General features: G+C 38.3%; 1 protein-coding gene across 5 annotated transcripts in view; it reads right to left on the bottom strand.

The window, feature by feature from the left end:
• Positions 1-1,706: 1,706 nt before the first annotated feature.
• Acad11 (acyl-CoA dehydrogenase family member 11) overlaps positions 1,707-22,624 on the bottom strand; it is an 83,061-nt gene continuing 62,143 nt past the window's right edge. For all 5 annotated transcript variants that reach the window (XM_058574907.1, XM_058574906.1, XM_046431651.2 and 2 more), the window contains 6 exons: positions 22,208-22,293; positions 20,368-20,439; positions 19,322-19,476; positions 6,062-6,178; positions 5,092-5,201; positions 1,707-3,156 (listed from right to left, as the gene is read on the bottom strand). In XM_058574907.1, the coding sequence (XP_058430890.1) occupies positions 3,042-3,156; positions 5,092-5,201; positions 6,062-6,178; positions 19,322-19,476; positions 20,368-20,439; positions 22,208-22,293 (655 nt within the window). In that variant the 3' untranslated portion in view covers positions 1,707-3,041. The remainder of the gene's footprint in view (positions 3,157-5,091; positions 5,202-6,061; positions 6,179-19,321; positions 19,477-20,367; positions 20,440-22,207; positions 22,294-22,624) is intronic.

Genomic DNA, 22,624 nt, shown 5'->3' with positions numbered 1-22,624 from the left:
AGACCAAAGACCGAAAAAAAAAAAAAGAAGAAGGCTGGAGAAATAGGACATTTTTTCATGGTAGACGTTTTCACGAATACATTTCTTTTGATAATATTCTTTAAGAATTCCGTAGGAAGTCTGAGTAAAAAAAAAAAGTGCCTTTCCTCTGACCTTTTCAGAGACTGTTAAATCTTGATTCAAGAACAAGGAGAAAAGTGGGTTTTGGCAAGCCTTGTGCCACTTACTGGATTCTATTTGCATGCAGTATCATCCTCCACTCTTCTCCCTTTCAATCTGCGTGTGACATTGCTGGTGAGAGGTGAGTTTACAACTTCTCTGTTCAAAGACCTACCTGCCACTTTGGACTTGGCTGCTTGTCCCCCACTGTCATTCTCTTCAACAATGTGTGAGCATCCTTGTAGTGTGGACCACAGCTGTATGGGAACAGCTGGGATGATGGAGGCCTTTATAGATAGCCACAGGTGGATGAGGAAACCGCTTCCTCCATAGTTGTGCCTTCTCAAAGTTAAAAACTTCAAATATTGGAGATCCCTTGCTGGCTACTCCCCTGCACAATCACCCTCTCCCTTCGTGCATCCTAACTGTTTTGCCGAAGCCTTTTTGTGTGGTGCCTCTTGTGTCTTCCCTGTCTGGTAGTCTGGAGGCTCCTCCTCTCCTGCAACCAGCCACAAGGGAAATCTTGGAGGGATCTTGATGGGGGAAGCCCTGACTGGGAAGCCCATTCTCCCTCCTCTCTTCCTGCAAAAACTTCTCATTTTAAAACCATGTGGTTCCTAACACATGGCAAAGCCAGCACACTACCCTAAGAGGACTGTTGCTCAGTGACTCCTGGCAACAGCCTGCAGAGACAGAGCCCTAGAAATGGCCTGAGGCTCACAAGATTCTAGTCAGTACACTCTCCCCACCATGACCAGGGCAAAGGGACCCTTGTTCTCTTTGTTTTTATAATTTGGAGACTTTTTTCCCCTTTCAAAAACAAAACAAAACAAAACATACTGTTCTTTTTAACATGATTTTATCTAAATAAATAAAGGTAGGGAAAGAGGTAAGTACTGATGACACAAAGTGATCTGCCTTAGAGTGTGGTACGTACAGGACAGTCGATAACTGAAACAAATAACTAATTTAGCCAGCTTTCTTTAAAGAGAGAAAAATCACAAGATTACTAGTATTGGGCATAATCTTTAAAGCCAATTATTCAAAAAAATCCTGATTTCTTCTAAATTACAACTTTGCAAATTAGTAATAAGGTTACAGGATTTGCTCCACATCAAATAAGGAGACCTTATAAAGTAGTATTATGTTAACTAATTTCCAGATGTTCTATATGGCTTCAGTGTTTCTCACAATAGGCCCTTGATAGGTGAGGGTCCTCTAGGATTAAAAACTTCATCTCAATGTGGAGAAAGAAAATGAGCTATACAGAGGGTAACAGGGCAGATGTTGCAGAGGACCTCACCACACACAGGGGACCCCAGCCCAGGGCTGGTCAAATTCCTGCACCTCCACACTCACCCAAGGAGAAATTTAAATCATGATGGAAAGCATCTAAGGACATCATTAAATTCATGGGATGTATATGTGTTCTGATAAAACAAACTTAAAAGGTTTTAGGGGAAAAACCTTTTATTTGAAAATTTAAAACTTGATCAGTTACTATTGCAATGATATTCACACAAAAATGTAATAAGAAACAGGTGAAATAATTTTTAATAATATATTTTATTTAACTCAATATTTCCAAGTTATTATTTTGATATGTAATCAATATAAAAAGGTATTGAGATTTTTTCATGCTAAGTTTTCAAAATCTGGTGTACATTTCACACTTACTCTGTTTTCTTCTTTGGATGCCAAATTTTGATTCAACATACTTTCTCTGTATTAAGATTTCATTAAATTTACAGTTGAAAAAGTAGATTCACATAATCAAGTCATTCTAAGCATACTTAAAAGTTTTCCCCTAATAACTAAATTTAATTTTTTTTAAATTAACAATTCAGTTCCTCAGTTTCTTTTTCCTTTTGGTACCAGGTATTGAACTCAGGGGCACTCAGCCACTGAGCCACATCCCCAGCCCTATTTTGTGTTTTATTTAGAGACAGGGTCTCACTGAGTTGCTTGGGGCCTTACCATGGCTGAAGCTGGCTTTGAACTTGCAATCCTCCTGCCGCAGCCTCCTGAACAGCTGGGATTATAGGTGTGCACCACTGTGCCTGGGGGTTCCTCAGTTTCATTAGCTACATTTAGGGTGCTCAGAAGTCACACATGGCCGACAACTATACTGTGTGTGACAGCTGACGTAACTGCCACAAGGATGTCTGCACAGGCTGCTGCTGCTCCTGGGCCACTCAGAGCAGACTGTCTTTAACCTCTTAACAAAACAGAAGAACTTTCTTGCAGCTCAATCTGTCCACTGTTCTCATTAACATTTTATAAGCAAGTAAAATGGTTCTTAGTTATATTTTCTCAAAATTTGCCATGTTTTCTTGTAAACTATCAGCTGCATTCAGATGGAAGACAAGTGCTCCAGGCTGTATTATGAAGAAGTTAGAATTGCATGGATTCTAAACATCCCATATAGCCATGTGCAAACTTTATGGCACGATTTCAAACTAACCCCTCTAAAAATAGTGTTTAAAAGAGATCCAACTATATGTTTTTAAAAGCAGGATGAAATATTATTGAAGTTATTTACTTATATTAATTCCTAAAATTCAAAACATCAAACCATTTTTATGCCACACAGGAAATGTTTTAGAAATAATTCTCCATTATTTTATGATCTCATTATAAGTTGCACTTAAAAGCAAATACTAAACCACTTAGTTACTAGACCTAAGAACAGCTACAGATTTTCCAACTTATATCTGTGTGACCCTTGAAATTATAAAACTCACTGATCAAAATAGAGGCTAAAATCTTTACCGTAAGTGAAAACTAACCCTGTTCTCAATCTGTTACAAAAATGTGAGACTCAAACGTTGGAGCTGATTAAGGAATGCGTCTACCCTGGGGATGGAGTGGTGTTGCCTTCCTCACATCTTGGCTCTCTGCGCTTTGGCTTGGTCCTGTAGCTCCATCTTGGCAATTGCTGAGAGGTGCACTTCATCGGGTCCATCTGCTAGGCGCAGAGTTCGTGTTAATGCATACCTGATAAAAACAAAAGAGCAGGGATTTGTGGGAGGTGTCAAAGAGGAACATGATAATTTAATGAAATAATAATTCTAAACCAAGATTAATTCCAATACAGCAGGAATAAGAAAAGGAATGCAATTAAAATGAAGGGAGTAAGCCAAAGGACTTCCAAGATGCTATTTTAAAGTTCCTAACTTGGGAGGATTCAAGATGGCTAAATAGAGGTGGCAGTACTCACTCCTCTACAGAGAACTCTAGCAACAGGTGAACAAGTGCATTTTGAGGTGAGTGATTTTGAGAGACCACTAGAGATTGGCAAAGAGGAAATGGAACCTTGGGAAATGTAGAGACCTGGGATAAAAGCAAAAAAACCCAGTATCAACCATCATGACTCTGCAGGGTCAGGGTGAAAGGAAGAATTCCAGCACACTCTATTAATGAGGATGCTGGCAATCCTAGCTACTAGAAAGGCTCATAACCTCACAGGCTTGAAGCCCACTTAGATAGGTAAGCTGAAATCTGCACAGTGGCCTTGCTTTGGAAAGGATTTCACATCGTCTCCTAGTGAACTCACGGTGCTGTGGCCAGGAGCCATCTTGAGAAGGGAGCTGTGGTCTGAATTTGGACTGATCTAGGATTCAGAAACCTACACATGCCCACCCTGGGAGCCCACAGACGTTCCACTGCACTGGCTCAGAAGGTAGTCGCTTCATTAACCCCCAGCTTGGTGCAGCAGAGTGACAGTGACAAAGCCTGAGAGCTGCCCTGCTCTGCAGGGGACTGGTGTTGCAAAATGGGGAGAGTGGAGGTTGGTGCCCTTGAGAACTACAGGCTGGAGGCACTTGCCCTCTGAGTCCAAGGGTATGGCCAGCTGCTGGGAGACTCACACCATTCCAGGACTTAAGGCAGATGCCCGTGCAGTTTGCTGATGCCGTCTACCTGGGCCAGTTTCACCTACTACTGATAGAGCAAGGAGGGAAAACTATAGTTCCTGCGACTGCTCAGACCACAGGGATGAGCTGAGGGGCCTTGGGCAAGAGTGGGTCCAGCCATTGCCTCGCCCTCACATGTGCACTGTAGATAAAGGACTTGTGAAAAAGTCATGGATCCAGCAGCCACTGTAAACCCAGGTGTGCACGGCAAAAAGGGACCAAGAGGAATTTTACCTGACTTCAGCCACCACTGCACCAAAATGGCAAAGAGGAACACTGTGATTGGTTCCTGTTGCTACCCTGCCATCTGGCTATGCACTGCTGTCAGAACTGGATGTAAGGAACACAGAGAGGGTGCTGTAGTTCCTGCCACCTCCTTTCCCCATGCAGATTCTGGGCTTGAACCAGTGGGGTTAATCTCATTCTTGGTTTGCCACATGTTACCAGAACTTGGAAGAGCTAAGAGGTGTCTTAAGTAAGATACAGGTAGCAAATGGTATTACAGCATATGTTTTGTTCTTTCTTAAGGCTAAAAATCCATGGAAGGTGAGACCCTACTTCCAGTGCGATAGACCAGGTGCACTGTGGCCATGTGTGGGGACAGATAGTGGATGGAGAATGCTTCTTCTAACCTCCCTGTAATGAGAATCTGGCTATTTCATGGCCACTGGCATTCTCTGCTGCAAGTGCAGCTGCTGGTTCCCTGTGTGGCTGGTGACTTGTCCCATACACATAGAGTTGGCTCTCAGCTGTTTGGCTCTCTCTGGTACTCCCCACCTTCGTATTTCTGGGTAGATCTCCATGCTATGTCTTGGTGTGAAATTTAACATGTCAGAATGAGCTGATGATTGTAATTATGAGTCAAATATCTCTTGGTGCTGAGGTCTATATTAAAAGTCCCAGTATCACTTCATTAAGCCTTCAATTATGCTGTAAAGTAAGTATCTTTATTTTCTTCCTAAACAATCAGTGTCAAGGTTTTGATATATTTTTAATTAAATATTCTATATCCACTCACATGTTAGCCAGAGGGAAATCCTGAGAGACGCCTGCACCTCCACACACTTGGATGGCTCGGTCAATGATCCTGCAGACGGCCCGTGGGGCAGCCACTTTGATCATTGCAATCTACAATAGCAAGATATGCAAGAATGCTTTTTTAGACCATACACACAGAGCCAGAATTTGATAAAATCTGTATTTTCCTCTGTGAATTGAAATAAGGAAAATTTCCCACAGCAAATCACCACTAAAACAAGATCTTTGGTGAAAGCCAACAATGAGATTTGTTATAATGTAGTTAGTGGCCATATTTCAGTCAATGCAGACCTTCTGGAAAGAGCTATCTCTTCCAAGTCATGTTTTATTCATTTATTTATAACTTGCCTCATTTCCAAAAGGATTTCAGGCAGCTCATAAATTACACTCATCATGATTGGGGTCATAAAAAGAGTTCAAGGGTCATCACTCCACTACTCAGTTTTCTCTTAGTGATTTTATGGGCTTTTAGAAATAAATGACATGTCCTTATCCCATATAAGCCAGAAGGAAGGCAGTGGCAAGAGGTGCCTTTGTGAAACATTACTATGTGGCAGAATTGTCCTGTGTATTCTATATGTATCACCTTGGTTACTCTCCTCAAGAACCCTGGGCCAAAGCAGAAAGATCAGTTACTTTGCCCATGGTCACAGGCTAGCAGAAAGTGGCATAGTGAGTACTGTTAATTCCAGGTCTATATAAAGCCTAGAATTTCCCCATTCCTTGTTACTGCATATCAAGAAAGCTGAAGATATTCTGCATCCCTCAAAATCATCCCTTAAAGCAGCCCTATGAAAACTAGCAAATAATAGATATTTATAATCTTTAAACCATAATTACTGAAGGCTTCCAATATTTTGAGAGCCACTGAAGTGTCTTAAAACCTGAAATGCACAACGGATGGGAGAAAATGAAAAAGTCTCTGCAGTTAGTGGTCCAGGGAGCCTCACCTCCTTTCTGGCACCAGTGCTGCCCAGAGTATCTATGCTGTGGGCGGCTTTCAAGGTCAACAAGCGGATCTCCTCGATGGCAATTCGGCTCTCAGCAATCCAGTGAGCCACAACTTCCTGTAGGGGAGCAAAAGGAAGGAGAAGATAAGCTGGTATCTGAAGATCACATGTGACACAGCTTTATAGTTTGAAGAAAACAATTTCTAGGCCAATGATGTTTCTATATATTTCAAAATGAAAGAGTTCATTCGCTTGATATACACCACCTAGCCACTTACCTGTGGACTACTAGTTAAAATTGAAAATTTAAAAATAAACTTTATTGGTTCCGAAAAATCTTTTATTTTGGATATCTTTATGCTTAAGATGTCTGAACTGGGCAGTTTATTGCCAAACTACTCCTGAATGGCCCTCCTGAATGCAAATTACATGTTCTCATGGAAACCTGACTAGATATTTGGTGGTGGAGTTGGCCATGGTCAAAGTAGATAATTCCCAGCAAGGGGATAATTCAGCAGCACTCTTTTTTTAATTTCATAATTTTATTTATTTATTTATTTATTATTTTTTTGTATTGTGGATTGTACCCAGGAGCACTTAGCCACTGAACCATATCACCAGACCTTTTTTGAATCTACCAGTTCTGCCTGTCCTCAAAACTCCCAAGCAATCTACAAAAAAATTTTCTAGAATTTATGTTATTTCAAGATCATAGGATACAAGATAGACATACATAAATCAACTGCATATATATAATATATATGTGTATGTGTGTATATTAAAAATATAGAGACACAAAAATTAAAAATACAACACCATTTGCAATTGCTCAAAAGCCAAAATACTTATGTGTAAATAGAGTTAAGTACTGCTCTATATGTAAGTAAAGTTAGGCATAGTTGTGGCATACATTCTAGGAAATGTGTTCTTAGGTGATTTTTTTAATTGTGTAAACATCATAGAGTGTACCTACAAATATGAAAACAGCTATGACATCACTAGGTGATACATCTTATGGGACCACCATGTATATGCAATCCATCATTGACTAAAACATTGTTCTGTGAAGTATGACTTTGTAAAAGGACATGCATAGGATCTGTATGCTGAAAGCTACACAGAGATGATAAAAGAGACCAAAGAAAAGCTAAATAAATGGAGAGACACACCATGTTCATGGAATAAAAATACAACATAGTAAAGTATCTGATAAGCCCAGCCTAATTCCCTCTTAAGTCAGGAGCCATCTTGTCAAAAGTTATAAAAGATTCATTTCTGTTTTCTGTAAAATATTAGGATTTCTATTTGGCCTGGCTGTATTTTGATGTTTTAAACTTGTTTGGAATGCCTGCCCGTGCCTTGAACTCATCCATGCCTGGCTTTCCCTAACCAGATAACAACCCTCTCTGAAACCTTAGTGGCGCCTCATAAATTCTGGCTTTCCATGACCAGATAACAACCCTCTCTGAAACCCTAATGGTGCCTCCTAAATTCTGATGTTGGGATCTAAATTTACTCCCTAAGTACTGAACCATTTAGACCATTAACCTACTACCTGCCTTTGTATTATGCTTGACAAAATCCTGTTATCGGAAGTTCTCAAGACACCTCCCTTTTTGCAACTTTCTGTGCTATAAAGCTGCACTCCTAGAGAGCTGGAGTACTGTCTTCTATCCCACGGATTTTCGGAGAGGGACAGTTCCAGCTAGTCAGAATTACAAGCTTGCTTTAATTTGATTTAAAATTGGAGTTGGTGGTATTTTCTTTGCATCGTGGTTTAACATATTAATTCTTTCTAAACTGATGTATACATTTAACATAATTCTTATCAAAATCCCAGAAGGACTCTTTGTATAGATATGAACACGATTATTCTAAGAATTACATGGAAAGGGAAATGAATGAGAACAGCTAAAACACTTTTGAAGAGAAGTCAGTTACTAAATGACTTTTGAGAAGAGTCAGTCTAGTTTATTTCAAGAAAAGTTTTATTACTACAGTAAGCAAGATTGTGTGGTGTTTGTTGGCAGAGAGACAAACATAGATAATGAGGATATAAGACAACCAAAAATAGGCCCACATAAATAAGCCTGATAGATTTTTGAAAAAGGTACAAAAGCAATTCAGTAGAGGAAAGACATCCTTTACAACAAATTTTGCTGAAGCAATTGGACATCTGTAGGGGAAACAACCAACCAACCACCACAACAAAAAACAAACCAAACCAAACAAAAATCAAACTTAAGTCTTATATGTTATTAAAAAAATTAACTCAAGGGGCTAGGGCTTTACTTCAGTGGCAGAGTGCTTGCCTAGCATGTGTGAGGCACAGGGTTTGATCCTCAGCACCACATAAAAAAATACAGAAATTTTAAAAAAATCAACTCAAAATGTATTGCATATTCAAATTAAAAATTTTAAGGAAAAAAATCATAGGGGAAAATCTTTAGGACATAGAGTGAGACAAAGAGACAAAGAATTCTTAGAGTTGATACCAAAACCATGACCCATAAAAGCAAAAAATGACAAGTTAGGATTCATTAAAATTAAATTTGCTCTGTGAAAGACCTTGTTAAGGATGAAAAGAGGGGGAAATATTTGCCAATTACATATCTGACAAAGGAGATTTTCTGGAATATGTATAGAACTCTCAAAATGCAACAGTAAAAAAATAAACAATTAGAACATGGGCATAATACATAAACTTAAGAGGATATAAAATGGCAAATAAGCACACAAAAGGCTCATTTATGATTAGCTATTTGGGTGATGTAATTAAGGCCACTTGAGATAGCGCCATTAGTCTATCAGAATGACTGAAATTTAATAAGTTTCAAACCATAATATGCTGGTGGGAGTGAGGACAAACTGGGTCATTTATACAAAGTGAGAATGAAAAACAGAAGAGAGTCTGGCAGCTTCTTTAAAAATTAAACATGGTAGGCTGGGGGTGTAGCTCAGCAATAAAGTGCTTACCTAGCATTTGTGAGGCCCTAAGTTTGATCCCTAGTACCTCAGAAAACAATAGAAAATTAAGCATGCAACTGTATATGATCTGTTGTAAGTACTTAAGCAAACTTGTCATACAACCATACAAGTAAATGCTACCACAAGAAAAGTGATACATGCAACCTAGATAAATCTCTAAAAGATAGTGCTTGAGTAAAGAAACCAATCACAAAGGTTTACATACTGTATAATTCCATTCCTGGAATCATAGAAGTATAAAAATGAACACCTAGTTGGTTGCTAGGAGTTAATTGTAGGCCATGAAAGGGTGGTGTGAAGGACCTGGTAGGGATGGAAATGTTCTGTAGCCTAACTTTATCCATAACAACATTGTGGTTCTGATACAAGATGTTACCATTAGGGGATGTAGGGGATCTCTCTGTATTATTTCTTATACCTGTATGTCTATTTATAATTATCTCACAACAAAAAGTTTTAAAAAATTGGTAATTGCTTCTCATTTATCTTAGTGAACATCTCTTGAGATTGTCCCCTTTTGTCAAGCCTCACCATAAACCCCAGGAGCAAATGTATATTTAGAATTCAGCACAGAAGCTCAGGCAACATACTGAATGTTTCCTGTTAGCTGAAATCCGTTCTTGTTTCCCAATTGTAAACATAGAATTGGTTTTTACATTGGAGAACAATGTTTGTTAAGAAAGTTAGACTGGCAGTGCTTTCACCCAAGCCACACTCACCTGCCACAGCCATGGTTATGCACCATCATGTTTGCTTTGGGAAATTTCTTTAGCCATAGGATGTTTGGTTAGAGATTCTCTGGAGCACTTATGTTCAGAATGACAGCCACTAATCAAATGTGGCTACTAAGCATTTAAAATATGCTCAGTCTGAATTGAAATGTAATGAAAGTGTAATAGAGATGCCCAATTGTAAAGAATCAGTATTTTTGAATAATTTAAAATATCTCCTTAATAATATTTTTATATTGATTTCAAGTTGAAATGATCATGTATTGGGTATCTTGGGAAAAATAAAATATTTTTTAAAATTAATTTCATTTATTTGTTTTTACTGTTTAAAGATGTTGCTAAAGTACTAGAAGATTTAAAATTATATTTGTGCTGGTGGCATATGTCTGTAATAACAGCTACTCAGGAGCAGAAAGACTAAATTTTGAGGCCAGCCAGTGCATCTCTGTCTCAAAAAATAAAAAAGACTCAAGGAAATACCTTAATGGTAGAGTGCTCTGGGTTTACTCTCCCATACCACAAAAAATAAAATTTGTGGCTCATACTGCATTTCTATTGGATGGCACTATCTTAGAGGTTGAAACATATAGTTCTGAATTCATGATTTTAAACAAGCTGCTGGCAGTCAACAGAATTTTTTTTATGGTTGCAAAACCAAGTAATTGTAACTTCATGAACAGAATCAAAATGCATTTACTTTTTTAGCTTCAGAATAAAAGAATGTGTTCTCAACTGGGTCATTTCAGACCCTAGATTTGCTAAAAAGCATTAAATGAATAGAACTGAGTGCTCTAGGAAACTGACAAATTTATTTACTAAGACTGAATTTTGCTTTAGAAACTGGAATTGTTTGAAGAGAGCTGGAAGGAGTCTCCAAATTCAGGGATATGGAATGTTAAACTTTCACAAATTGGGCGGCGGGTGGTGAGTAAGCTGGCCTGAATTTTTGTTTATGACATACATTTCTCTTTTTTGCCTCAGCTAGATCATCTTATTTGTACCAGATGTGAGAAGTTTCCAATAAAGAAGCATATTTTTAAAAAGCAGAAACTTCTATCTAGAGTAGCCAGGTACAGTGGCATATGCCTGTGATCCTAGCAACACTGGAAGCTGAGGTAGGAGGATCTCAAGTTCAAGATCAGTTTCAGCAATTTAGCAAGACCTTGTCTCAGAATAAAAAATGCAAATGTCTGGGGATATAGCATAGGGGTGAAATGCCCAACGCATGTTTGAACAATGTATCAATTTTACTCTGTCCTCCCTTCACCCTGCTCAATGGATTGTGTGGCAAAAACTGAAAAGAGAAAAGGGGAAGAGGCCATAGTTGATGCTAGGAGCAACTCTTTCATCCCTAAATAGCAGCAGCAGGGCTGTATCCATGACCCCAAAACCTCCTCCAACAGTGCCCATCAATAGCTGAACACTTCCCCTGCTGTGTACTCTGTACTCTGAGGTTCACCACAAACTATTCTCAGTTTTGATATCATAAAGCGAGCTCTATTTTCTTCATGAGAATAGTGTTGCAACTAAGCCATGTGTAGGCTGAATGAGCATAAAGACTACAAGATATTGATCTCAGTAACCATTGCTATTCTTTTTGTGGCTCTCTCCTTCCTGCCCCTCCCCCTCGCACTACTGATGTTATTAATATTAGCATTAGTAATACTGCCATTATTACTAATATTAAACATGTTATACTTCATGGAAAGCAAACACAGTCTAAGAATTTGGATAAAAAATATACTGCAAAAATTTAAAAAAAGATCACAAGTGTACTTTACAAGGGGATTGATGTCCTAAAATATACTTGTCCAGTAAACACAAATACAGTTCTATGAATACAAATTTTACCTAATATTAGCTTGTTAGTAATAGTACATGTTAAATATTTAATAATACTTTTTCTTGATTTCTTAAAAATTAGAAAGTTTTTTGGGGGGATGATTTCATTATCCCACTTTCTGTAGAAAGTTTTTCAAGGGAGACCGCCGCCCATGCCTGCAAGGTAGGCAGACCTGTGACTGACCGGGAGAACAGGCCCAGCCGCCCACCGGTGTGGTAGACAGATCACCCCAATTGGAGGAAGGGCCCAGCCGCTGCCTGCAAGGTAGGCAGACCACGCGACCCGGAGAAGGGGCCCAGCGGCCCGCCGGCCTAGTTGACAGATCACCCCAATTGGAGGAGGGGCACAGCCGCCGCCTGCGCCTACAAGGTAGGCAGACCTGCAACCTGGAGAACAGGCCCAGCGACACGCCTGAGCGGTAGACAGACCTCCCCAGTTGGAGGAGCCCAACCTCCCGCCGGTGAGGTAGACAGACCACTCCAACTGGAAGAGGGGCCCTGCCGCCCGCCCGTGCGGTCACCTGACCGAGCTCTTGACAAACATAAGGTTTCCCCAACACCCCCACCTCATCAAACACCTTATGAGAAAAACTGATGGAACTCATCTTGGAAAATCCCACTAACCCTTAAAACCCACCAACCGGTTGACTGGCGTGGCTACCAGTGCGGTTCTGCAGCGGATCAGGCACTGGTTTACATCTCAGAGAATAAGAGTAGAGAGGCCACAGGTGGAAGCTCAAGTCCTCTCACACTGACTACCACCACCATCCTGAACCTAGAGAATCAAGCTAGGAACAGACAACGCCACCAACTGGAAGAAATGAAAACAGAGTTCTGAGAGACATCTTTTTTTCTTTTTTTGTCTCTCTTCTCTCTCTCTTTTCAGCCATTCACCTAGTCTTCTCTACCCTTCTCCCTCAGGTCTTCGCAACCTCAACATATGTGAAACCAAAAATTGTACACAAAAAAAGGTCTTTAACAACTGAATCACCAGAATAATATACTATAGAGGAATTGCATATGCCCCTTCTCCCTTCCCCCTTTTTATTCCTTTTCTTTTTTTCTCGTATTTTTTTCCCGCTCTCTTTTTTCTCTCCCTTTCCTTGTTATCTGTTTTCCTCCCTCTTACTCCCTCTGTCCCACTTGCAACCCCCTAAATTTTACTATTCATAAGTAGGGTAATCTTATAAATACAGATAGGAATTTGAATCTATACATTCTTCCATAAATTACCCATCTATTGGTTAGAGCTCTCCAAAGTTACTGTTAGATTAACCCCATACCCTCACTCCTTTCCCCATAAACATAACATCCTACACCTGAAATCCAGTTTTCTTCAAGCTACCAGAAATGGTATGCCTTTCATGAAACTAATGACTATATTTGTAAACGATAATCAAAACCAACATTTGTAGTCATAGAGTCTAGCTATAAATGTAGTAATAAGGAAAACTTGTGCTTAGATGATGTACTATTGATATTGAGAACTGTTAAAATTGTCTTTCTCCACAAAAGGGAGACTTTGCAACTATACAAGAGCAATATAAATATATAGGGGGAAAATTCAATAACACAACAGTTTCACCAAGCAGAAAGAAACACGAGCAGTATGAAAAGACAAGGAAAGAAAGGACCACAAGCATTGCAGGTCAACTCAACTTTAGAAGAGGTAATAGCTGCAGCAGATGGAATGTCAGATAAAGAATTCAGGATATACATGCTTCAGATGATCTGGAGTCTCAAGGAAGACTTAGACAGCAAAATCAGACAATGAAAGATCACTTCGACAACGAATTACATAAACAAATCCAAGAAGCAAAAGATCAACTATACAGGGAGATAGAGGTTATAAAAAACAAACAAACAGAAATCCTAGAAATTCAGGAAGCAATAAACCAAATTAAAAACTCAAATGAGAATACTACCAGCAGAGTAGAACACTTAGAAGATAGAACATCAGACAATGAAGACAAAGTATTTCAACTTGAAAAGAACATAGACAGCTCAGCAAGACTGTTAAGAAACCATGAGCAGAACATCCAAGAAATATGGGATAACATAAAGAGACCAAACTTAAGAGTCATTGGGATACAGGAAGGTATAGAGGTCCAAACCAAAGGAATGAGCAATCTGTTCAACAAAATAATATGAGAAAACTTCCCAGACTTGAAGAATGAGACAGAATCCCAAATCCTAGAAGCCTACAGGACACCGAATGTGCAAAATCATAAGAGATCCACACCTAGACACATTATAATGAAGATGCCCAACATACAGAATAAGGAGAGAATTTTTAAAGCTATAAGAGAAAGGAAGCAGATTACATTTAGGGGTAAACCAATCAGGATAACAGCTGATATTTCAACACAGACTCTGAAAGCTAGAAGATCCTGGAACAACATATTTCAAACGCTGAAAGAAAATGGGTTCCAACCAAGAATTGTGTATCCAGCGAAATTAAGCTTTAGGATGGAAGATGAAATCAAAACCTTCCACGATAAACAAAAGTTAAAAGAATTTGCAGCTAGAAAACCATCCTCAGCAAAACATTACAGGAAGAGGAAATGGAAAATAACAATGAAAACCAACAGTGGGAGGCAGTACAGTAAAGGGAAAAAATAACCAAAGAGGAAAAACAAACCATGTTAAGTAACATAAATAAACAAATATGGCTGGAAGAACAATCCATATCTCAATAATAACCCTAAATGTTAATGGCTTAAACTCACCAATTAAGAGACACAGGCTAGTAGAATGAATCAAAAAAAAAAAAGATCCAACAATATGCTGCCTACAGGAGACGCATTTGATAGGAAAAGACATACATAGGCTGAAGGTGAAAGGTTGGGAAAAATCATATTACTCATATGGACTTCGGAAACAAGCAGGAGTGTCCATACTCATATCAAATACAATAAATTTCAAGCCAAAGTTAATCAAAAGGGATAAAGAGGGACACTACATACTGCTCAAGGGAACCATACACCAGTAAGACATAACAACCATAAATATATATGCCCCAAACAACGGTGCAGCTATGTTCATCAAACAAACTCTTCTCAAGTTCAAGAGTCTAATAGACCACCAAACAATAATTATGGGAGACTTCAACACACCTCTCTCATCACTGAACAGATCTTCCAAACAAAAGTTGAATAAAGAAACTATAGAACTCAATAATACAATTAATAACCTAGACTTAATTGACATATATAGAATGTACCACCCAACATCAAGCAGTTACACTTTTTTCTCAGCAGCACATGGATCCTTCTCAAAAATAGATCATATATTATGTCACAGGGCAACTCTTAGACAATATAAAGGAGTAGAGATAATACCATGCATCTTATCTAATCATAATGGAATGAAACTGGAAATCAATGATAAAAGAAGGAAGGAAAAATCATGCATCCCTTGGAGAATGAACAATAGGTTACTGAATGATCAATGGGTTATACAAGACAGCAAGGAGGAAATTAAAAAAATTCTTAGAGATAATTGAAAACACAGACACAACTTATTGGAATCTATGGGACACAATGAAAGCAGTTCTAAGAGGAAAATTCATTGCTTGGAGTTCATTCCTTAAAAAAAGAAAAAACCAACAAATAAATGATCTCACACTTCATCTCAAAATCCTAGAAAAAGAAGAGCAAAACAACAGCAAAAGAAGTAGAAGGCAAGAAATAATTAAAATCAGAGCTGAAATCAATGAAATCGAAACAAAAGAAACAATTGAAAAAATTGACAAAACTAAAAGTTGGTTCTTTGAAAAAATAAATAAGATCGACAGACCCTTAGGCATGCTAACGAAGAGAAGAAGAGAGAGAACTCAAATTACTAGCATATGGGATGAAAAAGGCAATATCACAACAGACACTTCAGAAATACAGAAGATAATTAGAAATTATTTTGAATCCTTATATTCCAATAAAATAGAAGGTAGTGAAGGCATCGATAAATTTCTTAAGTCATATGATCTGCCCAGATTGAGTCAGGAGGATATAGACAACCTAAACAGACCAATATCAATTGAGGAAATAGAAGAAGCCATAAAAAGACTACCAACTAAGAAAAGCCGAGGACCGGATGGGTATACAGCAGAGTTTTACAAAACCTTTAAAGAAGAACTAATACCAATACTTTTCAAGCTATTTCAGGAAACAGAAAAAGAGGGAAAACTTCCAAATTCATTCTACAAGGCCAACATCACCTTGATTCCTAAACCAGACAAAGACACTTCAAAGAAAGAAAACTACAGACCAATATCTCTAATGAACCTAGATGCAAAAATCCTCAATAAAATTCTGCGAATCGGATACAAAAGCATATCAAAAAAATTGTGCACCATGATCAAGTAGGATTCATCCCTGGGATGCAAGGCTGGTTCAATACACGGAAATCAATAAATGTTATTCACCACATCAATAGACTTAAAGATAAGAACCATATGATCATCTCGATAGATGCGGAAAAAGCATTCGACAAAGTACAGCATCCCTTTATGTTCAAAACTCTAGAAAAACTAGGGATAACAGGAACATACCTCAATATTGTAAAAGCTATCTATGCTAAGCCTCAGGCTAGCATCATTCTGAATGGAGAAAAATTGAAGGCATTCCCTCTAAAATCTGGAACAAGACAGGGATGCCCTCTCTCACCACTTCTGTTCAACATAGTTCTCGAAACACTGGCCAGAGCAATTAGATGAAAGAAATGAAAGGCATAAAAATAGGAAAAGAAGAACTTAAACTATCACTATTTGCAGGTGACATGACTCTATACCTAGCAGACCCAAAAGGGTCTACAAAGAAACTATTAGAGCTAATAAATGAATTCAGCAAAGTGGCAGGATATAAAATCAACACGCATAAATCAAAGGCATTCCTGTATATCAGCGACAAATCTTCTGAAATGGAAATGAGGACAACCACTCCATTCACAATATCCTCAAAAAAAATAAAATACTTGGGAATCAACCTAACAAAAGAGGTGAAAGAATTATACAATGAAAACTACAGAACCCTAAAGAGAGAAATAGAAGAAGATCTTAGAAGATGGAAAAATATACCCTGTTCATGGATAGGCAGAACTAACATCATCAAAATGGCGATATTACCCAAAGTTCTCTATAGGTTTAATGCAATGGCAATCAAAATCCCAATGGCATTTCTTGTAGAAATAGATAAAGCAATCATGAAATTCATATGGAAAAATAAAAGACCCAGAATAGCAAAAACAACTCTAAGCAGGAAGTGTGAATCAGGCGGTATAGCGATACCAGACTTCAAACTATACTACAGAGCAATAGTATCAAAAACAGCATGGTACTGGTACCAAAACAGGCGGGTGGACCAATGGTACAGAATAGAGGACACAGAGACCAATCCACAAAGTTACAACTATCTTATATTTGATAAAGGGGCTAAAAGCATGCAATGGAGGAAGGATAGCATCTTCAACAAATGGTGCTGGGAAAACTGGAAATCCATATGCAACAAAATGAAACTGAATCCCTTTCTCTCGCCATGCACAAAAGTTAACTCAAAATGGATCAAGGAGCTTGATATCAAATCAGAGACACTGCGTCTGATAGAAGAAAAAGTTGGCTTCGATCTATATACTGTGGGGTCAGGCTCCAAATTCCTCAACAGGACACCCATAGCACAAGAGTTAATAACTAGAATCAACAAATGGGACTTACTCAAACTAAAAAGTTTTTTCTCAGCAAGAGAAACAATAAGAGAGGTAAATAGGGAGTCTACATCCTGGGAACAAATTTTTACTCCTCACACTTCAGATAGAGCCCTAATATCTAGAGTATACAAAGAACTCAAAAAATTAAACAATAAGAAAACAAATAACCCAATCAACAAATGGGCCAAGGACCTGAACAGAAAATTCTCAGAGGAGGACATACAATCAATCAACAAGTACATGAAAAAATGCTCACCATCTCTAGCAGTCAGAGAAATGCAAATCAAAACCACCCTAAGATACCATCTCACTCCAGTAAGATTGGCAGCCATTATGAAGTCAAACAACAACAAGTGCTGGCGAGGATGTGGGGAAAAGGGTACACTTGTACATTGCTGGTGGGACTGCAAATTGGTGCGGCCAATTTGGAAAGCAGTATGGAGATTCCTAGGAAATCTGGGAATGGAACCACCATTTGACCCAGCTATTCCCCTTCTCGGTCTATTCCCTAAAGACCTAAAAAGAGCATACTACAGGGACACTGCTACATCGATGTTCATAGCAGCACAATTCACAATAGGTAGACTGTGGAACTAACATAGATGTCCTTCAATAGATGAATGGATAAAAAAAAATATGGCATTTATACACAATGGAGTATTACTCTGCATTAAAAAATGACAAAATCTTGGAATTTGCAGGGAAATGGATGGCATTAGAGCAGATTATGCTAAGTGAAGCTAGCCAATCCTTAAAAAACAAATGCCAAATATCTTCTTTGATATAAGGAGAGCAACTAAGAACAGAGTAGGGAGGAAGAGCATGAGAAGAAGATTAACATTAAACAGGGACTAGAGGTGGGAGGGAAAGGGAGAGAGAAGGGAAATTGCATGGAAATGGAAGGAGACCCTCATGGTTATACAAAATTACATACAAGAGGAAGTGAGGGGAAAGGGAAAAAAAACAAGGGGGAGAAATGAATTACAGTAGATGGGTTAGAGAGAGAAGATGGGAGGGGAGGGGAGGGGGGATAGTAGAGGATAGGAAAGGTAGCAGAATACAACAGACACTAGTATGGCAATATGTAAAACAGTGGATGTGTAACCAATGTGATTCTGCAATCTGTATACGGGGTAAAAATGGGAGTTCATAACCCACTTGAATCAAAGTGTGAAAAATATGATATGCCAAGAACTATGTAATGTTTAGAACAACCAACAATAAAAATTTAAAAAAAAGAAAGTTTTTCAAGGAAATCTGCAATGAGGCTTTCTATTCCCTCTCAATACTTTTTGCTGATTTTTATTATATTGCTCACATGTAACTATGTTTATAGTGCTTTGTAAATAAAAGACTCAATAGAATCTAATTTGCAGATGAAAATTCAAAATATCATGAATGGTCCACCGGATATTGGTCCCATTTTGACATACTTTCTCCACTGATAGGGAACTCACTTCCTCCTGGGAGTCCATTCACTATTCAATCTATCAGAATATTCCTCTTTTTGGGCTGGGGATGTAGCTCAGTTGGTAGAGTGCTGCCCTTGCATGCACAAGGCCCTGGTTCAATCCTCAGCACTACACACACATAAAAAGAATGTTCCTCTTTTCACTAAGTTTTGGGCTGTTTTCCATCTTTACACTAATCTGTCCTGATTTCTTCCACAAAACCAAAGATCAAGGCAGGTCCCTCTTCCAGTACAACCTCTTCATATCCACAGAGAGCTCTAATGACCAGGTTCTTTAGAAGAGTCTGAGAAATTTGAAGCCGTTGTCCACACTATGTGCTGAGGTGATGAAGCACTGAAGGAGCTCAACTTTCAAAAGATAAATATTTTTTCATCAAACTATATTTAAATAAAGAATAAATATGCTTTATGGGAAAGAATCACCTTGTTCATATAAAGTAAATTTCTCTAGCCAAGGAATGTTGTTTTTGTTCATGATTAGTGTAGTATACTGGGGTACCATAAATTCAGGGATGTAATCGTCCTTACATGTTCATACAGTTTCTTCTTAAAGGCTTTCCTTTGTGCTGCCCGTTCACACATGATTTGCAAAGCACGTTCTGCTAAACCTATTGTTCTCATACAATGGTGGATTCTGCCAGGTCCAAGGCGGCCTTGGGAAATTTCGAATCCCCGCCCTTCACCTACAAGTGAAAAAGGAAAACATGAAAATGTTCCTTTTGTTATTCACAGAAATTCTAGAAAAATGATGAGCTTCCCTCAATAAAAATTACCTCTGGTGAGGAAAAATAAAAAGGAATGTTCATTATGCATTTAAGGGAATTTTGAGATCTGTTTTTTTTAAACCAACATCATTAAAGATTTCAATCAAACTTAAGCTGTGTCTTTTGAGCACTTACTATACATAAGGTAGTTTATTAGTGCTGCAGTAGTTACAAAGGTGGATTAGACAATTCCCTACCCTAGGGATTTAGAATCCAGAAGAACAGGAGAAGATAAGGGCTACAGAGAGGGCCAAAGAAAGGGAAAGGAGGGCGAGGTTGTTATCATTGTTACCATAGTAACTTTAGAGCCTGGCAAGGGTTTGTTGAGTAGATGGGGTGAGAAATACAAAAATATTCCTGAAAGGAATAACACTTGAGATATTCTTTGAAGGCTGAGTAGGATTCCAATAAGCAAGAGTCTTTCCAGGCATACAGCATACAAAACTGTTTATTCGTCTGTCTTATATATAAGACGTGAATTCAGAAAATACTAAGGTCTTCTTAAAACAAGGAGAGACCCAGAGATCATGTCTTGGGAAAAAGGGTGTTGCTTTACATTGGATATTGAATGATTTTTGTATTTAGCTATGTTTTCAAATCATATGAAATACACAAACACATCTAACATTTAAATAAAACTTTATCATTCTACATAAGTCAAGTCACAAAATGGAAAATTTATCTTTGATAAATGGAGTAAATAAGATAGAAAAGCACCTAAATAAAGGATGACTGGATGTGTTCTACAGATTTAGGTATGAAAATATTAATATACAATACTGGAGAATAATCTTTCCAAACTTATCTCACCTAGTATTAAATTTGTAGCAGGAACTCGCACTTGGTGGAAATGGATCTCAAAATGTCCTCCATGTAAGTTATCTGTAAAATAGAAAATACAAGTTTAAAGAGAAAAATTTTTTAGAAGAAAAAGAGAAAAATGAGTTGACTAAAATAAAATTATACATAATGAATCTGCTGAAGTATGATTACTCAAAAAAAGTAGGGTTTAAAAGATCCATGTGTAATAGACATTCCTAAGTAAAATCATCCCTGAACCCCCAGCACCCAGCAGTTCAGAAAACTCATCATCTCTTCAAGTGAGAAGAGACTTTAGAAATCATTTGATCCAGAGGTTTCTCTGAGCTATGGAAAAAGAAGACTGGGCTCCATGGTGCTGGTAAGACTACATTATTATTATTTTAGTATTGTTTTTTCTTTTAATTTTTCTACATTAGGAATCCTGAAGAAAAGATCTGGTGTTTCAAAAATAGAAAATAAGTAATGTAATTCAAGATTCTATTTTGTCATTGTGGAAACCAATGCCTGAAGATACAAAGGGCCTGCTTGAGAGGACAGAGCAGGCTCAGCATTAGTGATGAAGCAGAGACCTGACCTTCATTTAGGCATGTCACTCCTGATTTGCACTTGTTCCACTATGTGTTTGCTTCTTGAAAAGGCTGGCATTAGAGCCACTGAGATTGGCAACACAATCACTCCTCCTCCCCATCAAATTATAGAAATTATCTCTAGCTAACTCCACACCCTTTTCTTGTCAGAATAGATATTAAAAATCAACATTCTGTACACTGTTTCTTTTGGCCTTGGACACAGGGAATTGGAAAGATGCTAGTGAATATTTCACAGTAAAAATTCAAAAGCAGGCTCTGCAGTCGACTGCCTTTGTACCCAACCTGTATTTAAAATTCATTTTTGGTGTCTTCATGCTGTTGCTCTGCAACCCAAATGTGCAATTTGCTCCAGTGATCTTGTGTGCCCCATCTTGTCCCTAGACTTCACTTGTGGGTACATCCTATAGCTGCATCTACAGAAGGCTCTGATGTCAAACTTCTGTAAAACCAAGCCTTGTGTCTGCTATTCAAACATATTCGTCAGTCATCTTCAATAACAGAAAGTTAGACTCACCATAAAGCCTGAATTTCAACCAATTTTGCATGGCATTTATCCCCTGCTAACATGCTATATAACATATTTACTTATGTTTGTCATTATCGCCTGCTTCCTTCCACCAGTGTGCACGCTCCAGGGGGCAAGGATCTTAGTCTCTCGTGTTCCTTTGTGTATTATAAGCACTTCGAACTGTACTCAGCACTCAATAAGCACTTGCTCAGTGGATGACCTGAGCAGCATGGACACAATGAACATATGCTCAGGATGGGTGGCAGGAAACAAAAGCAGTCTTGCTTCTTAGAAGTTTGTCCCATGAGCAGAAGGCAAAGCTTTGCACTCAAAGTCAACACTCAACTCACTGCTTATTGACAGTTGTAGTAGGTTGATTGACTAAGAAAAGTAAACTTGGAAGCAAAAAAAAATTAATTTTGGTGTAGATTATCTCAATTTATCTGTTTGTCTGAATCTACTTCATTAATCCATTCTCATGAATGACAGAGAAAAGACTGGTGGTTTAGAGTTGCTTTTCCTTGAACACATTCTGCATTTTCCGAAGCAGTAAATGAAATGTGGCCAAATGCTGCACTGCCTCACCTGCTGCACCTGAGTTCCACATTGCCAGGGCCAAAGGCATTTCCAAGAATACCTGTCATATGTTAAGATGCTCTCTATTTTTGCCAGCGTCACTGCAGATTCAGGTCTGCATTAGCAAGCAGGGACATATGTACTGAGTACTTACCCGAGTACCCAAAAACTGACAAAGGCCTTATTATTTTTATTCCAGGTGTGTTGATAGGAACAAGAATCATGCTGTGCTGTTTGTGCCTAGTCAAAAGAAAAATAATGTTAGGAAAAGCTTGCTAAGAGGAGAAATGAAATAGACATTAGGCAGAGTTGAAACTGTCTTGTTATCACAATCACATAAGCAAGCAATAGTGATTGGAATGGGAACTGTGTAAAAGACACACCAGCACAGTCTGTTGCAGGCTATGATCTGGAACAACAACTACAAAAAAAGATTCGAAAATAGTGAAATTTGTTTGATTGAGGGTTGTTATGATTTGGATCTTAAATGTTCCTCAAAATTCATGTATTAAAGGCTTGATCTCCAGATGATGGAGTTATGGGAGCTGATTGAAAATTTCAGAAAGGGGCC

The sequence above is a fragment of the Marmota monax genome, unplaced genomic scaffold (assembly GCF_021218885.2).
Source record: "Marmota monax isolate L192 unplaced genomic scaffold, Marmota_monax_Labrador192_F-V1.1 WCK01_AAM20220418_F8-fsc00022, whole genome shotgun sequence".
NCBI classification, from domain to species: domain Eukaryota; kingdom Metazoa; phylum Chordata; class Mammalia; order Rodentia; family Sciuridae; genus Marmota; species Marmota monax.
The sequence above is the reverse complement of the archived record's forward strand: the minus strand, read 5'-3'. Positions and strand labels throughout refer to the sequence as shown.